Here is an 8272-nt window from a genome sequence, read left to right as displayed (position 1 = left end):
ATTTCTGGGCATTGCAGTGGACGGCCGTCTCCTTGTGCTTCTTCTTCCTTTTCTTCGAAGATATTGTTGCACGTCAAGATGTGTTTGGGTTCTAGCCAAGCAAAGTTATTGTGTTTATCTCATTCGTGTCCGGTGAGTTCTTTTCCAATTTCGTCATATACGTTGTGGACGCGCCTTGGTGTCCCTGGCTAGTGCGGAGCACCTTAGTGGCCACAACGTTTTTCAGTTTTCCGAGGCAGTTGGCTTCGGGCCGTGGCTCCCTCCGGTGGATTCTTCCCCTGGATCTGTCTCGGTCGAGGACGATTATTCGGAGTTGACTGCTGGTGAGGTTGTCTTGGTGGAGGCTGACTGTTCCGCGGAGGTGTTGTTGAAGACGTGGTTGCTGCTCCCGAGTTCGTCTTTTTTCTGTCTGACGCTGGCTCGCTTCTCGTGTTCCTCTCCAGTTCATGCCGGGACGGACTCTCGTATTTTTGGAGTAGCTCCGTGAACGATTTTATATCGTCGATCTGCTTTCCGTGTATAATCAGACTTAAGGTTTTGGAGAAGTGGTCCGCGAGTCTACTAATAATTTTAGCTGCGGGGAGAGGTGGTTCTAAGTCTTTGGCCTCGTTGAATATTTTTGCCGCATATTCAACCGCAGACATTTTCTGTTTGGACGGGTCGTATTTCCCGTAATGCAGATTTAGTCCTATTTCTTGTTGGATTTCACTATTCCAATACCGGGCCTTGAATCTTTCCTCAAACTGTTGGACTGAACTGATATTGTCTTCCTGCACCTGCGATCCGCTTACTGGGTCCATTAAAAATGTTGTATTCGCAATATTTACACCAGTACCCGTATTCACCATTTGCTATGTGATACCTCGGTGCCCAGAAGGTACATAAAATATATAGTGAATTAGGAGGACCGGACCCAACTTTTGCCGATGCTCGCGATCTTACAAGCACACGATCATCAATTTTCGTGAAAATTCTTCCGCGTAGTCATTCACGATTGTTTGCCTTTTGCCTGCACCTATCACCAATCTTGCGCTGTCCCATCTAGACTATTGCCCACGATGAAGCGAAAATCTTCGCCTTGGGCCTGCGTTGCCCTCAAGTAACTCGACATGTTTTTCAGGAATGTGAGCGGACGCTCATTACTTGTGCCCTTGAATGTCGGTGGTTTTATCGATTCGGAGTTTTGACTAACTTTCGATTATCCCCTCTAACGATGCGGATTATTGGTTAACTTTCTTATCTCGATTGAGTTGAAATGTAGTATTTATCGAATTATAATCCGATATTTGTTAGAGGGAAACGCTAATCATCTATCGGATTATTTTGATACTAACTTTCCTCGTTTTGACGTTTGGGAGACGTTCTCCATCTATCGGCGCGTGTTTATACTAACCGCGTGTCCTTGTCGTCCCTTTGTAACGGGTGCGCTCTCAGTACACGAGTACTGAGAGGCTGATCGTTTTGTCACGTTATAATATATATATTTTTTTTACGACTGAAATGTTTTGTATGTGAGGGGGTACTTGCCGGGGCCAATTCGAGGCTCTAATGATATAAATGGGGACATTTGGTACATAGTGGGACGGTCCCCGCATTTTTCTAGATGCATCGGCAAAAGTTGGGTCCGGTCCTCCTAATTCACTATATATTTAATGTACCTTCTGGGCACCGAGGTATCACATAGCAAATGGTGAATACGGGTACTGGTGTACATATTGCGAAGAAAACATTTTTAATGGACGCAGTAATAATTTTGGTATGCTAGTAGATGTCATTTTCATTGACTAGACGTGATGAAAAAAGTAAAATCGTAGGCAAGTGTAAAAATCACAACCGAGTTTATATCCGTAATTCATCGGTGTAACTTTTTTCTCGTCCTGTATTTTCATGGTACACTGTATACAGAATCCAGTCCTTGTATCATAAAGGTGCTTGCAAGGGCCGAATAGTTAATTTAGGCGTCGATCCCCGTAATGACCCTTACAACATAATGATTGGTACCAATATTTACCATTACATTTGAAAATAAAAAATAGATTTTCATCCGTTCTTCATTCTTACAAGCACGCGATCATCAATTCTCGTGAAGATTCTTCCGCGTAGTCATTCGCGATTGTTTGCCTTTTGATGTTACAACAAAATGTTTCTAACATATCAATGTTAAAATGACCATGCAACTTGATTGATAATCAACTGAACCCGATTACGGTTGCATCGATTCAGAGTCAACTAGAACACGAATGAGGAGATAATAATGCTTTTGATATTTCAAATTTGTACACGTTATCTTTAGACAATGACTATCTTTTACTCAGAAGACCGCAAAATCACGTAAATACGAAACAAAATTGGTATGCAACTTGCGTTTTTCGAAATTCGACAGTAAAATCAAAATTTGTTATTTTGTATTGTAATAGTATATATGGGGATCAGTCGGTGTGTCATAACGGTGATTACGGGATCTTAACTGTTGTTTGTAGAGTCGGTTCCCGCAATTACCTTTAAAACACTGTGAATGGACCTGATATGTACCATTACAATAGGCATAAAATTGTACAAATGTCGATAAACTATAAATTATAAAAGCTAAAAATCACTTGTTTCCCCTACATTTGTAAATCTTAGGGCTTCTGGTCAATATGATGATTGCCATGAGAATTCCATGTTCTGATGAATTTAAGAAATTCTGAAAATATCGCAGCATTGTTGTCGACATATCCATGCTCTGATTGACTGTGAATCGACACAATCCTAAACAAGTTCGGTTGCTCGACCATTTCGACATTACTATGCTATAGGCATTTGCTAGTAATGTTGCAAGGCAAACAATCTTGCATGACGGTGGTGAAGATTTCCAATCAGAATTGATGATCGCGTACTTGCGAAATTCGTGAATGGAATTAAGAAGAATTTTTCGATATGTAATGGTACATGTGGATACCATTTCTTATGTTGTAAGAGTGATTCCGGGTACTGAGCCTTTGTCCTCAGTGTCGGTCGCCGTAATCACCCTTACAATATAAAGACGGTGCCGGTTTGTACCCTTACATATTAAAAAAAAATAATTTACTTTTTATATAATTGCAATAATTACATACTTTTTAATAATATACTACGAATTTGATAATTTATCAAATTATTTAATTATTTAATAATATAATTATTTATTGGATCATTGTCGAGACTAAAAACATTGTGTCAACAATACTTTTGAAAACTGCATTCGATACATTGCACTTGGCACAGTGTTTATGAGAGTCAGTCTCTTGCCGAATGCAGAAGGATGCTAACGTATTTTTCGATGCGTTCGTACTTTTTGTGTGAGGACTACAGTGTCGTGTGGTAATTCAATATGTTCGCTCTAGTGCTATTCGACGATGATGTTTATTGTATCTGCAAAGAGACCGATATAAATACCAAAGGAGACAAATGTAGTGTTCGATATAAAGGGTCCCGATATGCAGGCAAGGTCGTGGCATTAAACGGTAAGTACTGTTATATATGTTTCAGCACGTGGAATCAAGAGGCAGACTCTGTTTGTCCTTTATTTCATGGCTTGCACGCGCGAAAAAATTTTTGCATTTACCAATTGTTCACACAATTTACGTAGGATATTTTTTTAATGTGAGAATTTCGAAGATGCAATGTCAGTTCATGGAAGCTGTGAACAAATTTTCAAATAGCGAATGCTTTGAATATGATATCATCGATCATAAAATAATGCAACATTTAATATAGTAACTCCACGAACATAAATATCTATTTAAAATAGTTTGAAATACCTAATTATTTAACACTTAGTTTTTGTTGTGATTTGTTCGTTTTCATCGACATTTTCCCATCTCTCATCCGTATTTTGTCTACTTACGGTATATGCTTTTATTTTTTTTGTACGTGCAGAAATCTTGATATATTATATCTGAACTTAGTAGAGAAATAGAAAAATAACGATCGATGCTATTTCTTCTCATTTTTTAGTAATAGTGTTTTGCATTAAAAAAGAAACTGAACATTAAAAATTAAAAATCTATTTTGAATTTATAGTACAGAGGAGTGAGCTTACCGCGTTGAAGTTAAAATTGGAAAGAGAACAATTAGAAATCGAAACCGATTCTCAGCAAGATAATGGTAATATAAATGGTCCAGCGACAGATCGAGGATCTGAGACGTCGTCTAATCATGAATTCGCACGTGAATTCAGTTCTTCAAGTCAAAAAACATGTACGTAAAGATTCTCAACGAAGCGTACTCTAGATTTGCAGCTTGATTTGCGAAAATGTTAATATTGACTAATAAAAATAAATTATTTAGTTATAGAAGAGAAAAATTCTCAAATCATTTCAACGAAAAATTTACTGGAAGAATGTAAGTGTATCACTCTCAAGAAGCCAGTTGAAGAGGGAGGAAAGCATTTAGCGTTGGAAACGCACGAGGAAGCGGACTGCGACGTTCAAACCGATTCATCGACAGTATTTACAAACGAGTTGAACCTTCTAGTCCATAACCATTCGTGATGTTTCGATGGATAATTGCTGTAGATTAACTGCATTGCTGATGAAACTAAATTGCTAATTTATAGAAAAGGAAAAAAATAGTGTTGCTTCGACATCGGAACCGGAAGATGAGCATCACCGTATCGAATCAGAAATTGGCGGATCATCACAGCCATTATTTCCGTCGTCCCCGAATTCTGATCACGTATTAACCGAGCTTGCTAGAGTCGGCACATCTAATCTCAATGCAAACTCATCGGATTCTAGTCTTATTTTCACCTTACCGATAAACGTAACACTCGGAGATGACGGTTCGTCAATTTAATACTATATTTCTCGATAAGCATTACGCAGGGTCCTAAATTACTTGATTTGTAGATCTCTATACACCCTTGACTGACGATGATAATTGGGTTTGGAAAGATGACACATTCAACGTGTATGAGTGCGAGGCTCCGTTAAATGAACGGAACAATACTCTAGAACCAAATCCAGGGAAACTCCAACACCCCGAAGATATTTACAATGCTGCTTCAATTAGTATAACTGCACTCAGAGCGTAAGTTACATATGTTTATGCTCTTTTATTCGCAATGTAATTTCTAAACAGACTGTACTTTACTGTACTTATCTACCTTTATCACGACTAAAAACTTTATTTCGTTTAACATAGGTCCAATCCCACACCGGAAAACACGTGTACGGAAGTTGTTTCCACTGAGCTAACACTTCCAAACCATAGTAATCATGAAGGTAAAACTTTTGATGACTGAGTCACTCCAAACATTTCGAAATAATTTTTCTTCTTTTTTCATAAAATTATTATATTGTCTCAGGCAGTAGAATTTATATTGATGTATTCCAATGCAATTTATATTGATTTGCGCAATCTTTACCATTGTAGAAGAAGATGATCCGAATTCTGATACGGGCAACTGCTTCAATGAATCATCTTACGTGCCTGATTCGAACACTTCCGATGATAGTACTAAGGATGAAAACGAAGGCACGACCGCTGATGATACGGGGAGACGACTCATAAGTTCGTGTAACGCATCTACTGACTTGGACGCGTCACTCATGGTCAACAAAGTAGGACACAGCGCACCAGACGATAATGAAATGTTCGTAAAAACCGTTGAATCCAGAATCAAAAAGGACTTCTGTATATACTGCCAGAAAGAGCAAGGAAAATTAAGTCGACACGTCATAAGACTGCATAAGACTGAAGAAGATGTTGCGCAATTCTTGAGCTTTGAAAAAGGTTCGGGTGAGCGAAAGAAGATTACGGCTAAAATTCGAAAAAGGGGGCAATTCTTTTTCAATACTAATCGCTCGGTAAATACCGGTGAACGGAAAGTCTCCAGACGACCAAATGCGAAATATGGCAAAACCGCGACTGATTTCGTAACGTGCCCGTCATGTCTCGCGGATTATGATAAGAGCTCTCTTCGACATCACTACAGGCGCTGCGCTCAACAGAATTCTGCAAAATGCAGAAATAAACTATCGACATCGAAAAAACTCATTGGTCGGATTCACCCACAAGCCTGTGATATTCTTCGCAAAGGAGTGTTTCCGACGATGCAGGAAGACGACGTAGCGAAGGACATCCGATATGACGAACTAGTCATTCTCTTCGGGAATAAGCTATGTCAGAAGTATAAAGACCCGCACTTTTACGATATGATTCGTCAAAAGTTACGTCAACTTGGAAGGTTCCTTATCGAAATAAGGAAGCGTGAGAAAAACATTCATGATTTTCTCAGCGTTTTCTATCCGAAAAATTACGATGCCACGATCGCTTGTCGGTCTGATTAAATCCCAAACGGGTTTCAAAGTACCTTTACTTGCCACATCACTCGGAACTCTAATCAAACAAATCGGAAAACTCTGCGTTTCAGTATGAATCAAGAGACAAAACAAAGCAAACCAAACTTATGTAGAAGATTTTATCAAGCTTTTAACGGATGACTTCACAACCAGTATTGCTCGCACTGCTCTCGAAACTCAAGCGCATAGGAAGAGAAAAGTGTAAACCGTCCTACCATCCAAAAACGATATACAAAAATGACAAATATATCTAAGAAATATGGTTAGGAAAAATTATGATGCTTTGAACAAAGAGTTCTCCCAAACAGTTTGGATGAAACTGGCTGCGGCTACGTTAATTTTGATACAGCTATTCAACCGACGCAGAGCGGGGGAAATCGAGCGGATATTCATAGACGATTTTCGAAGTCAGCAAAAGATCGACAACAGTACCATTGGCGAGGCGTACACGAAGTTCACACCGGACGAAAAGCGGGCTGCGATGAAATACGTTAGATTCACGATTCGCGACAAGTTGTGTCGCACTGTGCCTGTGTTATTGCATAGGGAGCTCCTTGTATGATGCGAATTATTGCTGAAGTATAGACCCACCGCGCTTGTGAATAAAAGAATTCCATACTTGTTTGGAATTCCTGGAACCCTCAAGGGTGATTACAAAAATTTTCGCGCCTGCGAGCTCATACGAAAATTTGCAGTCGATTGCGGTGCTGAGAATCCACAAACATTACGCGGAACGATTCTTCGAAAACAAATTGCTACGATGTGCATAACTTTTAATTTGACAGACAATGATATATCTGATTTAGCGAACTTCTTAGGCTATGCCGACAAAATTCACAAAGACTACTATCGGCAACCCATCATATCACGAGAAATTCTTCACGTTTCAAAGCTTCTAGAGGCCGTGCAAGGAAAAAACGACGATTCCGAAGGTGATTCCGACGACGGAGGCAACGTTTGTAAGACTGGTTCCTCAACGCTTGGAACATCTGTTAACCGTTCGGAAACCGAGATACGAATAGGGACCAACGAGCATCGACATACAAACGAAAATCCAGCCACACAATTATCTGGTGATCAGGAACCAGAATTCGGTGATACCAATTACGATAAAGGGAACTCGTCTGATGATGAAATATTCGCGAAACCGAAAGCGAAAAAAAAACGATCGAGTATGAAAAATGGATTTATATGTATGTCAAGTACTTTTGTGAGTTTATAATTCAAACAAATTTTTTCAGCATCACCTTATGGAAAGTGCCGCCGAACTCGATGGAATGAGAAAGAAAAGGAAATCGCACGCCGATATTTCAGTCAGAGCATCGCGACAAAAACCCTTCCCTCGTTTCAAATGATCCAAGAAATAATTGATGCGAATCCTGGAATTTTTAATCGCAACTTAGCGTCGAGCAAATCATGGGTCAGCAACCAGATAAAGAAGGGGAGCTAAACGTCTGACGACGTACTTTCCATACAAGACAAGGTTTCTATGTAACAGCATATGATAATAGCTAATATAATAAACGAGAAATGAAGACTATTTCTGCGATAATGATCATTTTGTTCGTGCACAGATTTACACATGCATCCTTTTAGCATTGATATTTTCATTCATAGTGAACTCGTATTTACCGTTTCATAAGTATATATGGTCCCACTTTCACCCCTTTCATACAAAATAACTAAATTGACTTATATCTTTTTTCCCGCAATATACAAAGTGATATCAATACGTTTTTATACTTCCATTGTTAAATATAGAGCTATGTATACTCAATCTGCCATATGTACACTTGGACCCCATATGCACCCCTTCACAAACATATATATATATATTGTGACGTTAAAATTCACGTCGCAAGGTCCCGAGTGTAGAACTAGCGTGTTTTAAATACGGGACGCATTACCGTCCCTCGGGAGAGTCGCGAAAAGTACCAGCCAAGAAC

General features: G+C 39.2%; 2 protein-coding genes across 2 annotated transcripts; both read left to right on the top strand.

Moving 5' to 3' along the window:
- Positions 1-3352: 3352 nt before the first annotated feature.
- On the top strand, positions 3353-6571 carry LOC107272000. Its single transcript, XM_025089266.1, has 7 exons — positions 3353-3485; positions 4045-4221; positions 4312-4469; positions 4585-4804; positions 4872-5052; positions 5167-5246; positions 5398-6571. Exons 1-7 carry the CDS (start codon positions 3353-3355, stop codon positions 6312-6314), a joined length of 1866 nt encoding a protein of 621 aa, XP_024945034.1. The 3' UTR covers positions 6315-6571.
- A 14-nt stretch (positions 6572-6585) lies between these two features.
- LOC107271999 lies at positions 6586-7866 on the top strand. Its single transcript, XM_015748668.1, has 3 exons — positions 6586-6816; positions 6895-7498; positions 7568-7866. Exons 1-3 carry the CDS (start codon positions 6586-6588, stop codon positions 7774-7776), a joined length of 1044 nt encoding a protein of 347 aa, XP_015604154.1. The 3' UTR covers positions 7777-7866.
- Positions 7867-8272: the final 406 nt, after the last annotated feature.

Source organism: Cephus cinctus, unplaced genomic scaffold (assembly GCF_000341935.2).
Source record: "Cephus cinctus unplaced genomic scaffold, Ccin1 Ccin1_scaffold1082, whole genome shotgun sequence".
Lineage (NCBI taxonomy): Eukaryota > Metazoa > Arthropoda > Insecta > Hymenoptera > Cephidae > Cephus > Cephus cinctus.
The sequence above is the reverse complement of the archived record's forward strand: the minus strand, read 5'-3'. Positions and strand labels throughout refer to the sequence as shown.